The sequence below is a fragment of the Telmatherina bonti genome (assembly GCF_933228915.1).
Source record: "Telmatherina bonti genome assembly, chromosome: 18".
Taxonomy (NCBI): Eukaryota; Metazoa; Chordata; class Actinopteri; order Atheriniformes; family Telmatherinidae; genus Telmatherina; species Telmatherina bonti.
In genome coordinates this window covers 38,649,163-38,670,317 of record NC_136616.1, presented here as the reverse complement: position 1 = coordinate 38,670,317, position 21,155 = coordinate 38,649,163, and the positions used below count along the sequence as shown (strand labels likewise).

General features: G+C 45.3%; 1 protein-coding gene across 1 annotated transcript; it reads left to right on the top strand.

Moving 5' to 3' along the window:
* Positions 1–603: 603 nt before the first annotated feature.
* tfr2 (transferrin receptor 2) lies at positions 604–20,723 on the top strand (the record flags this gene model as incomplete). Its single annotated transcript, XM_079257898.1, has 17 exons — positions 604–633; positions 3,828–4,023; positions 4,098–4,281; positions 4,744–4,884; positions 6,204–6,312; positions 6,386–6,628; positions 6,700–6,839; positions 6,964–7,139; positions 7,209–7,328; positions 7,399–7,481; positions 7,549–7,612; positions 7,694–7,761; positions 8,604–8,674; positions 8,757–8,841; positions 14,888–15,112; positions 15,710–15,850; positions 20,469–20,723. 17 exons carry the CDS (start codon positions 604–606, stop codon positions 20,721–20,723), a joined length of 2,331 nt encoding a protein of 776 aa, XP_079114024.1.
* Between the last annotated feature and the right edge of the window lie 432 nt (positions 20,724–21,155).

The following is a 21,155-nucleotide window of genomic DNA, read 5'->3' as shown; positions in this document are numbered from 1 at the left end:
TCCAGCTTATCTATTTCATATTTCTTCCTATTCTCTATGGGTGATGTATTGCATGTTTCCAAGGCAACTGTTGATGCAGTTGAAAGCTTGTGTAGATGGAAGAGCTGATGAGAAGTAATAATCTAATCATAAAAACTTTATTTTCTGTTTGTCGGATTGAAAACAAAGTGCAAAGTTTGATCCTCAACTTATTCTCCTGATGTTCTAATAGTTGTTTGTCTCTTTGGTTTGATGCAACATTATTTGTGTTACAAAAGTACACAACAAATACAGTCATCAAAAATACTGCTATTGTACTACTTATATACTTGTAGTTTACGTTTTAATTTATTTCAGTAAACCTTTATGAAGTTACCAGTGTTCCAGTTTGAACTTAGAATCAAGCATACTTTGTAAATTAAACTTACAATAAACTACTTTTCACTAACGAGTCAACGACTCCACCTTATTGGACGAGCATATACAACACATTAGTACTTTGAGGCAGAAAGAAATAAGGAGTAAACTAAAGTATAATTACAAGCTTTAGTATTAAAGTATAAGTGTAAGTTGTAGTATTAATGTACTCATATCCAGGTTTGACCTTTTTGTCCTCAGAGCATCATGGACGTCCTGACCGATCATCTCACACAGGTGAGTGACAGCTGTCACAAGCCCCGCCCATCCTGTAAAGACTGTAAGCAAAGGTTTACTAATATTATTTATCAGAAAACGCTGGACATAAAATGAGTCCCACATGATATGCTTTCCTAAATGAAATATTAGAGGGCCCTTAAACATGTTTATTAGGATTAATTAAAGGAAAAAATAACACGATAAAAAACTAACTAATTTACTCGTGGAATGTTTCTTGGTGTAAACTTCCTGCTACACTGCTGCACACGGTACCTCTGCTACTAACTTAGCAGCATTAGCGCTACATTCAGCCATTTTCAGCTGTTATAGGATTACAATGGGATTAATCAAGATTAATTATCACTAAGCCTGTAATTACTAATGTTTTTAATCAAGTCTGACGTATAAACTACCCCTCAACCTGCTGAAGAGTCCAGCCAGCATATCACCTGGAGGGGCAGGGGGGGGGGGGGGGTCATTCCTCAGTCTGGGGGTGGGTTCCAACACCTGGAACACCTGGTCTCTACAGGTTTTCAGGCGGGCCTTTGGGACCTTCAAGAGACCCGGATCAGAACCGAGACTTGACACATATCAGGTCAGCAGCGGAGCCGAACATGGAGCACACCAACCGTCAAAACTAATGTTTAAAGTCGAAACTAACATTTTAAATTAAACTAACGTTTTAAAGTAAAAACTATCGTTTAAAGTCGATATGAAGTTTAACTGGCGGCTGCTGGAAGCGAGATGAAACGGGGTATTATGGGATGTTTGATGTGCATCTGTCAGACGTCCAGCAGAGTTTCTACATGTAAACATGGAATTATCAGCTCCAGATGAAATGAAAGGGTTAACTATCATTTTACTGACTTCAGATATTATTTCTAAATGATGAGAACAAGGACAGCTCGGCCCAACAGAACTCTGACGAGTCCAGAACCCCGAGCTGGTCTGAGATCATTTCATCAGGATGATGATCAGTTTGTCAACAGTTGGAGTGCGGCTGGTTTTCCATGAAGCAGATTCATTCCAGGAGAAACGTATGAAACCAACAGAACATCATCAGCATAGAAATGATCAGATCCATGAATCCAGAAGCTGCTGGTTCAGGAACAACAAAACCGGACCAGGATCAGAATCCTGCACTGGTCCAGAAGCTGCTGGTTCAGGAACAACAAAACCGGACCAGGATCAGAATCCTGCACTGGTCCAGAAGCTGCTGGTTCAGGAACAACAAAACCGGACCAGGATCAGAATCCGGCACCGGTCCAGAAGCTGCTGGTTCAGGAACAACAAAACCGGACCAGGATCAGAATCCGGCACCGGTCCAGAAGCTGCTGGTTCAGGAACAACAAAACCGGACCAGGATCAGAATCCTGCACTTGTCCAGAAGCTGCTGGTTCAGGAACAACAAAACCGGACCAGGATCAGAATCCGGCACCGGTCCAGAAGCTGCTGGTTCAGGAACAACAAAACCGGACCAGGATCAGAATCCTGCACTTGTCCAGAAGCTGCTGGTTCAGGAACAACAAAACCGGACCAGGATCAGAATCCGGCACTGGTCCAGAAGCTGCTGGTTCAGGAACAACAAAACTGGACCAGGATCAGAATCCTGCACTGGTCCATAAGCTGCTGGTTCAGGAACAACAAAACCGGACCAGGATCAGAATCCGGCACCGGTCCAGAAGCTGCTGGTTCAGGAACAACAAAACCGGACCAGGATCAGAATCCGGCACTGGTCCATAAGCTGCTGGTTCAGGAACAACAAAACCGGACCAGGATCAGAATCCGGCACTGGTCCATAAGCTGCTGGTTCAGGAACGACCAAACCGGACCAGGATCAGAATCCGGCACTGGTCCAGAAGCTGCTGGTTCAGGAACAACAAAACTGGACCAGGATCAGAATCCTGCACTGGTCCAGAAGCTGCTGGTTCAGGAACGACAAAACCGGACCAGGATCAGAATCCTGCACTGGTCCAGAAGCTGCTGGTTCAGGAACAACAAAACCGGACCAGGATCAGAATCCTGCACTGGTCCAGAAGCTGCTGGTTCAGGAACAACAAAACCGGACCAGGATCAGAATCCTGCACTGGTCCAGAAGCTGCTGGTTCAGGAACAACAAAACCGGACCAGGATCAGAATCCTGCACAACTCACTGCAAGGGACACGCATCATGTTAAGAACACGTAAAGAAGGAACCACTGTAGGACGGGTCCAGAGAACCGCCTCTCTGGTCCAAGTCCCTCTATCAGAACACTGAGATCTGCAGGATACAGACGTTAAATCTCATAAACCACATCGGTCCGAGTCTGCATCATCATCATCATCACTACAAACCATCATCATCATCATACAAACCTTCATCATCATAGAAACCATCATCATCATCACTACAAACCTTCATCATCATACAAACATTCATCATCATCATCATCATACAAACCTTCATCATCATCATCATCACTACAAACCTTCATCATCATCATCACTACAAACCTTCATCATCATCATCACTACAAACCTTCATCATCATCATCATCATCATCATCATCATCATCACTACAAACCTTCATCATCATCATCATCATCATCATCATCATCATCATCACAAACCACCATCATCATCATCATCACTACAAACCACCATCATCATCATCATCACTACAAACCACCATCATCATCATCATCACTACAAACCTTCATCATCATCATCATCACTACAAACCTTCATCATCATCATCATCACTACAAACCTCCATCATCATCATCATCACTACAAACCTTCATCATCATCATCATCACTACAAACCTTCATCATCATCATCATCATCACCATCATCACAGAAACCTTCATCATCATCATCACAGACATCTTCATCAGTTCCAGTGGAACCGGACTGAAACTGGGAAATGGATCCTGCTGTTCCATGAAGTCAGCTGATCGTTTCCAGGAAGTGAAACGGAGGCTGGATGCTGGAGGTGACTAGTTCTGGTTCTGAGGATGAAGATCGGGTTTACACGGCGTGTTTAAGGTAACCAGGAACCTGATTTACCTGGTAGATGGGTCTGACCTCACCGTGATGCGCCGTGACATCATCAGACCAGTATACAGAGACCGCCACTTCCTGTTGACCTGCAGGACTGAAGGACCAGACACGATGAAGAACGTGACACTGACTTTATGCTTGTTACCATGGTTACATGTCTCTCTGCAGTCTTCCTCAGAGTCGGTGGGCGTGTCTGATGAGGAAGACGAGCTGGGACGATGTCAGGGGGCGGAGCTCAGGTTTGAGACGCTGGAGGAGGAGGCGGGGCCTTTGTGTGACATCAGAGCATTAGTGCTGAGGTATCGCCATGGTTACGGCAGAGGCTGCGTGTGGTGTGTGTGTGGAGTCGTCATGTTCGCCGCAGGTAAACACACACAGCTTCATCAATCAGGTTAACTGATCTGTTTGGTCATGTGATCAGTATGCTTATGCGTGCAGCTTTCCTATTGGCCTTCGCCGTGTTGAGTGGGCGGTACCACTGCTCCCTGCTGGGGGACCAAGACAAGCAGCAGGGGGGTGGGGCTAACACACCTGCAGAGGCAGGGGCGGGGCTTTACCTGGGCGAGCTGAGGGAGATGATGAGGAAGCTGCTGCAGGATGAAGATATCCACAACACGGTCAGGTACTTCACATGTACACAGTAACTGAGTACTTTTACTCGAGTATCAGCGAACGGTGGCCTTTCTGTGTGGAGAGAGCATGTTCTCTCCGGTTCTCCGGTTCCTCCCACCAGCAACACGTGTCAGGTTGATTACTAATCACTTATCACCTGTACGTCACTAGAATAGAGTAGAATAGAGTAGAATAGAATAGAGTAGAATAGAAATACTCAACAACCTTAAATCTCCCTCTTCCTCTTTATGATGCTCCATTTGGTCTTTCACCGTGTCTGCACGCTGCCCTGTGATTGGCTGGTTAGATACGGTGGGCGTGGCTTCATGTAACTGGGATGATGTTCCAGCTCCCAGTTTTATTTTAACTGCAGTCTGGAGCAACTGCTGAGATGTACCTTTAAAGTTTAACACCATCATGATAATGCAGCGATGTGATTGGCTGAGTTAACCAGGTGTGTGTTTGTGATCAGTCGGATCAGCAGAGTGAGCCATCCTCCGGGTTCCTCAGAGGGAACGACCGTTGCTTCGGAGATCCTGCGTCGCTTCAGCCAGCTGCACATGGAGCACACCTGGACCGAGTCTCTGTACGCCACGCTGCAGTTCCCAGACAGGTAGGAGTCCACACCTGGACCGAGTCGGCAATTGTTCATATCAGAGTGCTGGAGGTGTATCCAGACCAGTAGGAGTCCAGGTCAGGGTACTGGAGGTGTATCCGGACCAGTAGGAGTCCAGGTCAGGGTACTGGAGGTGTATCCGGACCAGTAGGAGTCCAGGTCAGGGTACTGGAGGTGTATCCAGACCAGTAGGAGTCCAGGTCAGGGTACTGGAGGTGTATCCAGACCAGTAGGAGTCCAGGTCAGGGTACTGGAGGTGTATCCAGACCAGTAGGAGTCCAGGTCAGGGTACTGGAGGTGTATCCAGACCAGTAGGAGTCCAGGTCAGGGTACTGGAGGTGTATCCAGACCAGTAGGAGTCCAGGTCAGGGTACTGGAGGTGTATCCAGACCAGTAGGAGTCCACGTCAGGGTACTGGAGGTGTATCCAGACCAGTAGGAGTCCAGGTCAGGGTACTGGAGGTGTATCCAGACCAGTAGGAGTCCAGGTCAGGGTACTGGAGGTGTATCCGGCTCTGTATTCAGCTCAGTAAAGTCAGATCCTGCAGAGCAACTGTGACCTCTGACCCTGGGATCAGGAACCCTGATCACATTCAACAAACTGTTGTGAAACCAATTAAACTTAAATTAAAAATGAGGAAACCCCCTGACCAGGTTGCAAACCTTTACCTAAAGCTAAAACTGAACCTAAACCTGAACTTACCGTGAACCTAATCCAAATCCTCAACTGAAACCGGGAACACCAGAAACCCAAACTTAAACTTATACTAAAACCTGAACCCCTAATCTCACTTGAACCTAAACCTAAACCTGAACTTAAACCTGAGCCTGGCCGAAACCTAAACCTGAATCCATAACTTCAATTTAAACTTCAATCTAAAGCTGAAAATAAACTTAAACTTAAACATGAACCCCTAACCTCAATCTAAATTTGAACTTGTCTTTTAAACAACGTGTAACCAAACCCAAACCTCCAGGTTTAGTTCTTCATGTTTCAGGTTAGAGATTTAATCTGCTGATATGATCACAGATCACAGATTTTACATTCTGAATCAGGACTCTGGACCATGAAGAGTGCCGACACGGTGAAGGACCAGTCAGGAACGTCTGGGACAGAAATCAAGGATCAGATCAGGAACTTCAGCCAGACGCCATGTTTCGGTTGGACAGACGTGTCCTCCAATCTGTTTACTGTCCAGGCTTCAGTCAGCCAATCAGTAAACAGGGAAACAGCAGCCAATGGCAGGGATGTATCAGCTGGTCCTGGCTGTGTAGCAGTGATGTTTGTTTGTTTGTTTGTTTGTTTGTTGTCCTCAGGGCTCAGACGAGCTCCCTGCAGCTGGTGGACTCTACAGGTCTGGTCTCAGAAGAGATCCGTCTCAACCCGTCCGACTTCTGTCCGTACAGCGCCACCGGGAACTACACGGTGAGGCAGGGACAGGAAATGGTTGTTACCATGGTAACTACAGTCCCAGTTACCCTCTCCTGCCTGTCTGCAGGGGGGCGTGGTCTACGCCAACTATGGCCGCCCGGAGGATTTTAATTGGCTAAGGAGTGTGGGCGTGTCTGTGGTCGGCCAGGTGGTGGTGATGCGCGTTGGGGGCGGAGTCAGTTTTGCTGAGAAGGTCTGGTTGGCTGAGCGGGGCGGGGCGGGCGGAGCTTTGATCTACCCAGACCCTGCAGACCTGCCTCAGGACCCCCGCCGCCTTGGACTGAACTCTCACACCGCCGTGTCCGAACATGTAACTTTCATACACACCTCAACTCACCTGAACCTCAGCTGCTCCCAACCAATCAGCATCTTCCTTTGCAGGTACACCTGGGCTCAGGTGACCCTTTCACCCCTGGCTTCCCCTCCTTCAACCACACCAGGTTCCCGCCCATCCAGTCCTCCGGCCTGCCGCTGATCCCGGCCCTGCCCATCACAGCCAGCGTGGCTGTCAAGCTGCTCAGGTTAGCCCCGCCCCCGCAGGATAGCTGCTCAGGTTAGCCCCGCCCCCGTAGGTTACCTGCTCAGGTCAGCCCCGCCCCTGCAGGTTAGGTGTGAGTGTGACCTCACAGCACCTGTCTGTCTCAGCCAGCTATCAGGTCCGGTCTGTCCTCCATCTTGGCGTGGTCGGCTGCCGTACGTGCGCTGTGTGCTTGGTCCAGAGTTCAGGTCTGGACGGCGGGTCCAGATGGTGGTCCACAACGTGATGACGCCGGTCCTGCTCAACAACATCTTCTCCTCGCTGGTGGGACGCGTCGAACCAGGTATGCCCCGACTGCTCAGGTGAGTTCACCGCATCTCTGCAGTGCTGGTGAACCAGTTTCTCCCGTCAGACCAGTACATCATACTGGGAGCACAGAGGGACTCGCTGGGTCCAGGAGCCGTGAAGTCTGGAGTTGGGACTGCGATCCTGCTGGAACTGGCCCGAACCTTCTCTGTCATGGTGAAGAATGGTGAGACTCACCTGCTGTGTGGTCCAGGTAAACTTCACTGCGTTGTGTGAAGGACCTGCTGGTTTTCCAGGTTTTAGTCCCAGACGCAGTCTGCTGTTCGTCAGCTGGGACGCCGGAGACTTCGGGAACGTTGGAGCCACTGAATGGCTGGAGGTTTGTTCTCCTGAACCCAGGTCTCTGCTCCTCTCTGCTGTGTCTGACCTCCGACCTCTGTGGCCAGGGTTACCTGTCCATGCTGCACCTGAAGGCAGTGGCCTACTTCAGCCTGGACCAGGCCGTCATGGGTAAAACTCTGAGCCAATCGCTAGCCATCTTTATTCTATCAGCCAATCAGATCAAAGGAACCGGTGTCTGTCCACCTGCAGGAGACGACTTCCTGTCAGCGTACACCAGTCCTCTGCTTGTCGACCTGCTGGACGCCGCCATCAGACAGGTGAGACTGCCAAGTCCCACAGGAACCAGTTCCACTTGGGGCAGTTCCACTGAGGAACCAGTTCTACTTGGGGCAGTTCCACTGAGGAACCAGTTCTACTGAGGGACCAGTGCCACTGAGGAACCAGTTCCACTGAGGAACCAGTTCCACTGAGGGACCAGTTTCACTGAGGGACCAGTTCCACTGAGGAACCAGTTCCACTGAGGAACCAGTTCTACTGAGGGATCAGTTCTACTGAGGAACCAGTCCCACAGGAACCACTTCCACTTGGGGCAGTTCTACTGAGGGACCAGTTCTACTGAGGAACCAGTTCCACTGAGGAACCAGTTCTACTGAGGGACCAGTTCTACTGAGGAACCAGTTCCACTGAGGAACCAGTTCCACTGAGGAACCAGTTCCACTGAGAGACCAGTTCCACTGAGGGACCAGTTCCACTGAGGAACCAGTTCTACTGAGTAACCAGTTCCACTGAGGGACCAGTTCCACTGAGGGACCAGTTCTACTGAGTAACCAGTTCCACTGAGGGACCAGTTCCACTGAGGGACCAGTTCTACTGAGAAACCAGTTCCACTGAGGGACCAGTTCCACTGAGGGACCAGTTCCACTGAGAAACCAGTTCCACTGAGGAACCAGTTCCACTGAGAAACCAGTTCCACTGAGGAACCAGTTCCACTGAGAAACCAGTTCCACTGAGAAACCAGTTCCACTGAGGAACCAGTTCCACTGAGAAACCAGTTCCACTGAGGAACCAGTTCCACTGAGGAACCAGTTCTACCTGCTCCAGGTTCGCTCACCTGTAGTTCTACATGTCTTCTTCATGTGTTGCATGTTGTATGTTGCAGGTGGAACATCCCAAACATGCAGGCCAGACCATCTTCAGCCAGGCGGAGAAGGAAGGAGGCAGCTGGAGGATGTGAGGAAACATGTGAGAAACATGTGATGTTGGATGATGAAGATGTTTCAGGTGAATGAGACGTTCTGCCGTGTTTCCTCAGCATGAAACCGTTGTACCTGAACAGTGGAGCCTACAGCTTCACCGCCTTCGCAGGAGTTCCCGCCATGGAGCTCCGATTCACCGAGGTACGAAACACGCTACATCACGCTTTACTGTATGCAACACGCCACGTCATGCTTCACTGTACGCAACATGCCACGTCATGCTTCACTGTACGCAACACGCCGCGTCATGCTTCACTGTACGCAACACGCCACGTCATGCTTCACTGTACGAAACACGCCACGTCATGCTTCACTGTACGCAACACGCCACGTCACGCTTTACTTTAGGGAACACGCCACATCACGCTTCACTGTACGCAACACGCCACGTCATGCTTCACTGTACGCAACATGCCACGTCATGCTTCACTGTACGAAACATGCCACGTCATGCTTCACTGTACGAAACACGCCGCGTCATGCTTCACTTTACGCAACACGCCACGTCATGCTTTACTGTATGCAACACGCCACGTCATGCTTTACTGTACGCAACACGCCACGTCATGCTTCACTGTACGCAACACACCACGTCATGCTTCACTGTACGCAACACGCCACGTCATGCTTCACTGTACGCAACATGCCACGTCATGCTTCACTGTACGCAACACGCCACGTCATGCTTCACTGTATGCAACACGCCGCGTCATGCTTCACTGTACGCAACACGCCACGTCATGCTTTACTGTATGCAACACGCCGCGTCATGCTTCACTGTACGCAACACGTCACATCATGCTTTACTGTACGCAACACACCACGTCATGCTTCACTGTACGCAACACACCACGTCATGCTTCACTGTACGCAACACGCCACGTCATGCTTCACTGTACGCAACACGCCACGTCATGCTTCACTGTACGCAACACGCCACGTCATGCTTCACTGTACGCAACACGCCACGTCATGCTTCACTGTACGCAACACACCACGTCATGCTTCACTGTACGCAACACGCCACGTCATGCTTCACTGTACGCAACACACCACGTCATGCTTCACTGTACGCAACACGCCACGTCATGCTTCACTGTATGCAACACGCCACGTCATGCTTTACTGTATGCAACACGCCACATCATGCTTTACTGTACGCAACACGCCACGTCATGCTTTACTATACGCAACACGCCACGTCATGCTTCACTGTACGCAACACGCCACGTCATGCTTTACTGTACGCAACACGCCACGTCATGCTTCACTGTACGCAACACGCCACGTCATGCTTTACTGTACGCAACATGCCGCGTCATGCTTCACTGTACGCAACACGCCACGTCATGCTTTACTGTACGCAACACGCCACGTCATGCTTTACTGTACGCAACACGCCACGTCATGCTTCACTGTACGCAACACGCCACGTCATGCTTCACTGTACGCAACACACCATGTCATGCTTCACTGTACGCAACATGCCACGTCATGCTTCACTGTACGCAACATGCCACGTCATGCTTCACTGTACGCAACACGCCACGTCATGCTTCACTGTACGCAACATGCCACGTCATGCTTCACTGTACGCAACACGCCACGTCATGCTTCACTGTACGCAACACGCCACGTCATGCTTTACTGTACGCAACACACCACGTCATGCTTCACTGTACGCAACACGCCACGTCATGCTTTACTGTACGCAACACGCCACGTCATGCTTCACTGTACGCAACACGCCACGTCATGCTTCACTGTACGCAACATGCCGCGTCATGCTTCACTGTACGCGGTTGTGTTGAGTAAGTAGATAGAAATGTGGAGTCTTTCCTGGTTGTAGTATTACTGTCATACTCCTGTAATACTTTATTCATGTTTCAGGGTTTTTAGCCTTTTTTCTTCATGTCTAAGACCACGTTATGAAACGTGTCGCTGTAGACCAGAATTTTCTGTAAAACCCAACTGGGAAACCATCTGGTCCTGGAGCTGTAACTGGGAATCTGAAACCATTTCCTGTTCCAAAGAAATTCCTCAATGCTGTCATCCAATGGATAAATTTCTGATTCATATAATGTTTGATAAAAGTCTCTAAATGTGTTATTTATTTCCTGCTGATCCACCAACCTTAAGCCCCCCCCCGCTGCATTATGTTCATGTAAGGCTGGAAAACTGTCGGATTCGGTGTAACAGGCACCAAATTCAGATTCTTACTGATGACATGAACCATGACTTGTTAGTAATGTGCTAAAATTAATGTCTCGGCATTAACAAGTTAATATTTTTATTACTTTAACCGTTTAGTCTGATGAAGGGTCGTGGGAAGCTGGAGCCCATCCCAATTCAATTCAATTCAATTCAACTTTATTTATATAGCATCAAATCACGGCAATGCCATCTCAAGACGCTTTACAGACCGAGGGGAAAACATAATGAAAGCCATTTCATAACAGCCTATATAAGGAAACCAACAGATTGAGTTGAGTCCAACTCAATCTCCCATCCTGAGCAAGCACACTGGCGACAGTGGGAAGGAAAAAAACTCCCTTTTAACAGGAAGGAAACCTCCGGCAGAACCCGGCTCAAGGACAGGCAGCCATCTGCCTCTGCTGTGTGGGGGGAAGAGGACAGAAAGGCAACAGACAACAGGAACTGCTACTCCCGGCCAGGGAGACCTGCTGAGACAGGAGACATACATGCTAATGATGCAACACTGTTACGGGGGGGGGGATAAAAGAGAGAGATAAAGAGAAAGAGGCTCAGTGTATCAGGAAATGTCCCTCAGCAGTCTAAACCCATAGCAGCATAACTAAGGGATGCTAACCATCCCTAGCTATAGGACTTATCAAAAAGATAAGTCTTCAGCCTAGTCTTAAAGGTGGGGAGGGTGTCTGCTTCCCTAACACTAACTGGGAGCTTATTCCATAAGAGAGGGGCCTGATAACCAAAGGCTCTGCCTCCTGCTCGGCTCTTTGAGACTCTAGGAACCACAAGTAAGCCTGCAGTCTGCGAACAAAGTACTCTGCTTGGTATATAAGGAACTATGAGGTCTTTGATATATAGTGGTGCCTGGTTGTGGAGGGCTTTATATGTAAGGAGAAGGATTTTAAATTCTATTCTAGATCCAACAGGCAGCCAATGAAGAGAGGCTAAAACTGGAGAAATATGATCTCTCATGCTGGTTCTGGTCAGGACTCTGGCTGCAGAATTCTGGATCAGCTGAAGGCTTTTCAGGGCATATTTAGGACAGCCCAGTAATAGAGAGTTACAGTAATCTAGTCTCGAAGTAACAAAAGCGTGAACCAGTTTTTCTGCATCACTCTGAGACAGAATGTCCCTAATTTTGGCTATATTACGTAAATGAAAGAAGGCTGTTTTAGTAACCTGCTTAATATGTGGACCAAAGGACAGGTCAGGGTCAAATATTACTCCAAGGTTTCTCACTGTAGCACTGGAAGCTAAAGTAATGCCATCCAGGTTCATTACAAAACTGGAAAATTTAGCTCTGAGTTTTTCAGATCCAACGAGAATTACTTCAGTCTTATCTGAGTTTAAGAGGAGAAAATTTCTAGACATCCAAGTCTTTATGTCTATGAGACAATTTTGTAGCCTATCGGGCTGATTTGTTTCATCTGGTTTAAAGGATAAGTATAGTTGAGTATCATCTGCATAACAATGAAAGTTTATTCCATGCTGTCTAATATTTTTGCCTAAAGGGAGCATATATAGCGTGAAGAGTACTGGTCCAAGTACAGAACCTTGAGGAACTCCATGACTTACTGTAGTTTGGGAGGAGGACTTGTCATTTACATGAACGAACTGAAGTCTATCAGATAAATATGATTTAAACCAGCTTAACGCTGTACCTGTAATTCCAATCACCTGCTCTAGTCTTTGTAACAGAATGTTATGATCGACTGTATCAAATGCAGCACTAAGATCAAGCAAGATAAGTACGGACACAAGTCCTTTGTCTGAGGCCATAAGAAGGTCATTAGTAACTTTCACCAATGCCGTCTCAGTGCTATGATGAGCTCTAAATCCTGACTGAAACTCCTCGCATAAATTATTTCTGCTCAGGTGGGCATGTAGCTGAGCGGAAACTATTTTCTCCAGAATTTTGGACATAAACGGGAGGTTAGATATAGGTCTATAATTTGCTATCACCTCTGGATCCAGAGATTGCTTTTTAAGTAAAGGCTTGATTACAGCAGTTTTAAATGATTGTGGTACATATCCTGTCACTAAAGACATTTTGATAAGATTTAGTAGTGATGTATTAATTAAAGGGAAAATGTCCTTAAAGAGGCTCGTTGGGAGAGGGTCTAAGATACAGGTGGATGGTTTAGATGAAGCTATTATTTTAGTTAATTCAGAGGGTTGGACAGGACAGAAACTATTTAGACACAAGTCAGATCCTGGTTCTAAGGATGCTTCGGAGACCACAACAGGCTCAACATTATAGGTAGAAGGAAGAGTATTGTGAATTTGATCTCTAATAGTGTCAATTTTATTCCTGAAAAAATACATGAAATCATCACAGCTAAGTGAGAAAGGAATACATGGCTCCACAGCACTCCGGCTCCTAGTAAGCCTAGCTACAGTGCTGAAAAGAAACCGAGGGTTGTTTTTGTTTTCCTCTATCAATGATGAATAATAAGCTGTTCTTGCCGTACGTAAGGCTTTTTTGTATACGCTTAAACTTTCTTTCCAGGTTAAGCGAGACTCCTCTAGTCCTGATGAACGCCATCTGTTTTCCAAACGCCTTGACGCCTGTTTTAGAGCTCGAAGCTGGGAATTAAACCAGGGAGCCTTCATAATCTTACCTAATTTCTTCTTCTTTAGAGGAGCAACATTATCCAAGGTTGTACGCATTGAAGCTGTTATAGTATCAGCATGTTGATCAATCTGAGCAGGAGTAAGGCTTAAAGGGGGACTCTCAGTCATGCTAACACATGATGGAGGGGAAAAAATGGATTCAATTGATTGTTTAAATTTTGTAATAATATTGTCTGATAAACATCGACTATAGTAGAATTTATTTTTGGTCAGTGAGTAATCAAATAAAGTGAATTCAAAGGTTAATAAGAAGTGATCGGACAAGACAGGGTTCTGAGGAAATACTTTGAGCTTATCAGTCTCAATACCAGATGTTAGAACCAGATCAAGAGTATGACCATGAGAGTGAGTGGCTCCATGTACATTTTGTGAAAACCCAATTGAGTTTAGAATAGAGCTAAAGGAAATGTTTAAACTATCATTTTCATCATCAACATGAATATTAAAATCACCTAGTACAATGACTTTATCAGTAGTCAGCACTAACTCAGACAAGAGATCAGAGAATTCGGTCAGAAACTCGGAGTAAGGTCCAGGTGAGCAGCGTTTAGCCTTATCCAGCAGTTTCAAATACGATTCGACGTCGCCCGCTCTGGCCCCAGGAATGCATTTGACTATGGTCCCCGGTGTCTCTAGTGCCACGTTTCTGACTATGGAACTACCTATAATCAGGGTTTCTGCCTCAGCGGGTGTGTCACCAAGCGGGGAAAATCTGTTAGAAACGTGAACAGGTCGGTGGTGGCCAGTGGGTTTTGGTTTGGGGCTACGCTTCTGCCTGACCGTCGTCCAGCCCGCCTCGGCTCCCGGCTGCGCGGGAACTGCTGAGGGACCGCTAGGTGGGCTAGCTGCCCTGGCTGGTAGCTCCGCACTGGCTAATGGGGGCTTGCTAACTAACTGCTTCCCTAACTGAGTGCGGAGCTGGGCTTCTAACTCGCCAGAACTTGCCGGTCCATTGGAGAGACTCACAGCCACTCACACCTAGGGGTTCATGTAGAGCAACCAGTTAACCTCACATCATGTCTTTGGACGGTGGGAGGAAGCCGGAGTACCCGGAGAGAACCCACGCATACACGGGGAGAACCTGCAAACTCCACACAGAAAGGCCACTGACCAAACCTCGCCACAGCCAAGGATCGAACTAGCGACCTTGCTGTGAGGCCACAGTGCTAACCACTAGGTTAATTTTACAGCCATGATTTATTCAGAAACAGTGAAAAGGTGCATTAATGTTCCTCATCAACAGGATGGAATAAATACCGAAAGCAGAAAAACTAGAAACTGTGGCTGATGCATCTCCTCGTGTTTCCGTTCATCATGAAGACGTTGTGTCTCGTATGTTCAGGAACGAGCGTATCCATTCGTCAACACGCCGTTGGACAGCCTCCACCGCCTTCAGGAGGTGCTTGGTGGTCGTTTGGGGGTCACTGGGCGGAGCCTAGGGCAGCTGGTGGGGGAGATGGTGCTGCGATTGGCCCATGACCGCATCCTGCCGCTACGCATCACGTCCTATGCTCAGACGGTGCTGCAGTTCAGCGCTCAGCTCAACCGACACTCTGTGGAGCTGCAGGTAGCATCACCTGGACCACTTCCTGTACCACAGGTGTACTACAGCTGGACTGCAGGTTACTGCAGGTTGCTACAGGTGTACCACAGGCTACTACAAGTGTACTACAGGTGTACTACAGGTATACTACAGGTATAGTACAAGTGTACAGCAGGTGTACTACAGGAGTATGCTACTACAGGTGTACTACAGGTTGGTAAAGGTTACAACAGGATAGTACATTACAGCAGGTTATTACAAGTTACTATAGGTGTACTACAGGTTACTACAGATTGCAGCAGGTTACTACGGGTACACAGGTGTTTTAGCAGGTGTATCATTACACATGGTTATTTCAGATTACTATATGTTACCACAAAAGTACCACAGGTTGCTACAGGTTTTGACAGGCTAGTACAGGTGTACTACAGGTGTTCAGCTGGTGTACTGCAGGGTACAACAGATGACTACAGGTGTACTACAAGTGTACTTGAGGTGTACTACAGGTATACTACAGGTGTACTACAGGTATACTACAGGTATAGTACAAGTGTACGACAGGTATTAAGCAGGTGTTCAGCAAGTGTGACGGCAGAGTTAACACCTTGTTTTTGTGTTCAGTCCAGAGAACTTTCTCCTCAGTGGCTGTTCAGCGCTCGCGGAGACTATAGCCGCGCCGCCGAGACGCTGCAGAGAGTCATCGACTACAGCGACCTGCACGACCCGACGACCGCACGCATCTACAACACCCGAATCATGAAGGTACTGGTATAATACAAGTACATACTGTTAGCCACTACTGCATACTGCTAGCTACTACTACATACTACTAGCTACTACTACATGCTACTAGCTACTACTACATACTACTAGCTACTACTACATGCTACTAGCTACTACTACATACTACAAGCTACTACTACATACTACTAACCACTACTACATACTACTACCCACTACTGCATATAGTTAGCTACTACTACATGCTACTAGCTACTACTACATACTACACGCTACTACTACATACTACTAGCCACTACTACATACTACTACACACTACTAGCGACTACGACATACTACTACATACTACGAGCTACTCCGACATACTACTCACTACTACAACATCCTACTAACTACTGCTACATGCTACTAGATACTACTACATACTACAAGCTACTACTACATACTACTACATACTACTAGCTAGTTCGACATACTACGAGCTACTACTACAAACTACTACCTACTACTACATACGACTAGCGATTACTACATACTACTAACTACTGCTACATGCTACTAGCTACAAATACACACTACTAGCTACTACTACATAGTACTAGCTAAATCTACATACTACAAGCTACTACTACATACGACTACAAACTACTAGTTACTACGACATACTACGAACTACTACTACATACAACTAGCTACTACTACATACTACTCGCTACTACTACATCCTACGAACTACTGCTACATGCTACTAGCTACTACTACATACTACAAGCTACTACTACATACTACTACATACTACTAGCTAGTTCGACATACTATGAGCTACTACTACAAACTACTACCTACTACTACATACGACTAGCGATTACTACATACTACTAACTACTGCTACATGCTACTAGCTACTACTACATACTACTAGCTACTACTACATAATACTAGCTACTACTACATACTACTAGCCACTACTACATATTACTACATACTACTACATACTACGAGCTACTACAACATACTACTAGCTGCTACTGCAGACTACTAGCTACTACTGCATACTACTAGCTACTACTAAATACTACTATATACTACCAGCTACTACTACATACAACTACATACTCTTAGCTACTACTAGCTACTACTACTTAATACTACATACTACTAGCGACTACTACATACTACAAGCTACGACTACATACTACTAGCCACTACGACAAACTATTAGCTACTACTACATATTACTAGCTACTACTACATACTACCAACGACTACTACATACTACTAACTACTACTACATATTACTAGCTACTACTACATACTACTAACTACTACTACATACTATAAGCTACTATTACATACTATTAGCTACCACTACATATTACTAGCTACTAGTATATACTACTAGCGACTACTACATACTACTAGTTACTACTATATATCACAAGCTACTACTACATACCACTAGCTACTACTACATACTACTAGCCACTATTACATACTAGCAGCTATTACTACATACTACTAACTAATGCCACATGCTACTTGCTACTACTACATACTACTAGTTATTATTACATACTACTAACTACTGCTTCATGCAACTAGCTACTACTACATACTACTAGCTACTACTAAATACTACGAGCAACTACTACATTCTACAAGCTGCTACTACATACTACGAGCTACTAGTACATTCTACTAGCTACTACTACATAGTATTAGCTACTACTACATACTATTAGCCACTACTGCATACAGTTAGCTACTACTACACACTACTAGCTACAACGACATACTACCACATATTACTAGCTACTACGACATACTACTACATACTACTAGCTACTACGACATACTACTAGCTACTACTACTTACTACTACATACTACTAGTGAATACTACATACTACAAGACACTACTACATACTGTTAGCTACTACTACATACTACTAACTACTACTACATACGACTAGCCACTACTACATACTACTAGCCACTACTGCATACAGTTAGCAACTACTGCACACTACTAGCTACTACGACATACTACTACATACTACTAGTTACTCCGACATACTACTAGCTACTACTACATCCTACTAACTACTGCTAAATGCTACTAACTACTACTACATACTACTAGCTACTACTACATACTAGTAGCTACTGCTACATACTACTACAAACTACTGGTTACTACTGCATACTGCTAGCTACTACGACATACTACTACCAGCTACTACGACATACTACTAGCTACTACTACATACTACTACATACTACTAACTACTACTACATACTATTAGCTACTACTACATACTACTAGCCCCTACTACATACTACTAGCCACTACTGCATACAGTTAGCTACTACTACACACTACTAGCTACTACTACATACTACTACATACTACTAGCTACTAAGACACACTACTACATACTACTAGCTACTAAAACATGCTACTAGCTACTACTACATACTACAAGCTAGTACTACATACTACTAGCCACTACTACATACTTCTAGCCACAACTGCATATAGTTAGCTACTACTACACACTACTAGCTACTACGACATCCTACTAACTACTGCTACATGCTACTAGCTACTACTACATGCTAATAGCTACTACTACATACTACTAGCTACTACAACATACTACTACAAACTACTAGCTACTACTGCATACTACTAGCTACTACGACATACTACTACATACTACCAGCTTCTACGACATACTACTAGCTACAACTACATACTACTGGCCACTACTTCATACAGTTAGCTACTACTACACACTACAAGCTACTACGACATACTACTAGCTACTACTACTTACTACTACAGACTACTAGCGACTACTACATACTACAAGATACTACTACATACTACTAGCTACTACTACATACTACTAACTACTACTACATATTACTAGCTACTGCTACATACTACTCACTACTACTACATACTATTAGCTGCCACTACATATTACTAGCTACTAGTATATACTAATAGCGACAACTACATACTACTAGCTACTACTACATATCACAAGCTACTACTACATACTACTAGCTGCTACTACATACTACTACATACTGCTAACTACTGCTACATGCTACTAACTACTGCTACATTCTACTAGCTACTACTACATACCACTAGCAACTACTACATACTACTAGCAACTACTACATACTACGAGCTACAACTACATACTACGAGCTACTACCACATACTACTAGCTACTACCACATACTATGAGCTACTACTACATACGACTAGCTACTATGACATGGTAATACATACTACTAGCTACTACGACATACTGCTAGCTACTACTACATACTGCTACATACTACTAGCGACTACTGCATACTACGAGCTACTACTACATACTACGAGCTACTGCTACATACTACTAAACACTACAAGCTACTACGGCATACTACTAGCTACTACTACATCCTACTAACTAGTAATATGTAGTAGTAGCTAATAGTATGTAGTAGTAGCTGGTAGTATGTAGTCGTAGCTTGTAGTATGTAGTAGTCGCTAGTAGTATGTAGTAGTAAGTAGTAGTAGTAGCTAGTAGTAGCTTGGAGTATGTAGTAGTATGTAGTAGTAGTACTACCAGCCACTCATGCATACAGTTAGCTACGACTGCACACTACTAGCTACTATGACATACTACTACATACAACTAGCTACTCCGACATACTACTAGCTACTATTACATCCTACTAACTACTGCTACATGCTACTAGCTACTACTACATACTACTGGCTACTACTACATACTACTTGCTACTACTACATACTACTACAAACTACTAGCTACTACTGCATACTGCGAGCTACTACGACATACTACGAGCTACTACTACATACTTCTAGCCACTACTAGCTACTACTACTTACTACTACATACTACTAGCGACTACTACATACTACTAGCTACTACTACATACTACCAACGACTACTACATACGACTAACTACTACTACATATTACCTGCTACTACTACATACTACTAACAACTACTACATACTACAAGCTACTACTACATACTATTAGCTACTACTAGATATTACTAGCTACTAGTATATACTAATAGCGACTACTACATACTACTAACTACTGCTACATGCTACTAATTACTGCTACATTCTACTAGCTACTACTACACACTACGAGCTACTACTACATACTACTACATACTACTAGCTAGTTCGACATACTACGAGCTGCTACTACAAACTACTCCCAACTAATACATACTACTAGCTACTACTACATACTACTAGTTACTACTACATACTACTAGCTACTACTACATAATACTACTTACTATTAGCTACTACTACATACTACTAGTTACTACTACATACTACAAGCTACTACAACATAATACTACATACAACTAGCTAGTACTATATACTACTAGTTTCTACAACATACTACTAGGTATTACTACATAATACTACATGCTACTCACTACTACTTCATACTACTAGCTACTACTACATACGACTAGTTACTACGACATACTAGCGTACTACAACTACAACATCTGACACTGAGAGTAGACATCACCAAGGTGAAAGTACTACGACTACCCCAGGATCCTTGTCTTCAGGTGGAGTACTACTTCCTGTCCCAGTATGTGTCTACGATGGAGACGCCGTTCCGTCATGTGATACACGGACGTGGAAACCACACTCTGAGCGCGCTCACTGAGCACCTGGCTCTGCTGACCTCTGACCCCAGACGGTTCGATGAGAGTCGCTTCAGACGACAGCTGGCCCTGTTCACCTGGACGCTGCAGGGAGCGGCCAACGCCCTGAACGGAGACGTCTGGACCATACACAACACACACACATACACACACTGATGTATACACACACATACACACACTGATGTATACACACACATACACACACTGATGTATACACATCTATACACACACTGATGTATACACACACATACACACACTGATGTATACACACCTATACACACACTGATGTATACACACACACATACACACACTGATGTATACACACCTATACACACACACATACACACACTGATGTACACACACACATACACACTGATGTACACACTGATACAGACTGATGTACACACACTTATGCACACTGATGTACACACACATACACACTGATGTACACACACATACACGCTGATGTACACACTGATACACACTGATGTACACACACTGATGTACACACTGATACACACTGATGTACACACTGATACACACTGATGTACACACACATACACACTGATGTACACACACACATACACA